Consider the following 379-nt stretch of genomic DNA (forward strand, 5'->3'; position numbering starts at 1 on the left):
AGTAGTATAGTAGTATAGGTAGTATATATACTATATATATAGTATATATATATATATATATATATATATATATATATATATATATATATATATATATNTAAACGTGCATATATGAAGGTTGGCCGTTTGTATCTACTCTACTTATGTTCTGGCGAGAGATCTATTGTAGATTACGCAAACGTGGCAAGAAAACATACTTAAAGGCAAATATTTTCTTCTTTTTGGGGTACAGCAAGCTGTAATCCCCACTATCGTTCGCTTCTTCAGGCATCGTGTCGGAGTTCTATGTTGTATGTGAGTAGGTTGAAGGACTGTGGCAGCTTAACAACCACAGCTCAAGAGTGATAGGCCAGTGAAATTATCTTTAACCTTGTCTGTC

At 33.3% G+C, this 379-nt stretch overlaps 1 protein-coding gene across 1 annotated transcript in view; it reads right to left on the reverse strand.

Annotated features, from left to right (window-relative positions):
- The window catches only part of SARC_08513 (hypothetical protein), a 6,878-nt gene extending 6,499 nt beyond the window's left edge, over positions 1-379 (reverse strand). The window contains exon 1 of the mRNA XM_014297508.1: positions 198-379. Within this exon, the coding sequence (XP_014152983.1) occupies positions 198-271 (74 nt within the window). The 5' untranslated portion in view covers positions 272-379. The remainder of the gene's footprint in view (positions 1-197) is intronic.

The sequence above is a fragment of the Sphaeroforma arctica genome (assembly GCF_001186125.1).
Source record: "Sphaeroforma arctica JP610 unplaced genomic scaffold supercont1.772, whole genome shotgun sequence".
NCBI lineage: Eukaryota > Ichthyosporea > Ichthyophonida > Sphaeroforma > Sphaeroforma arctica.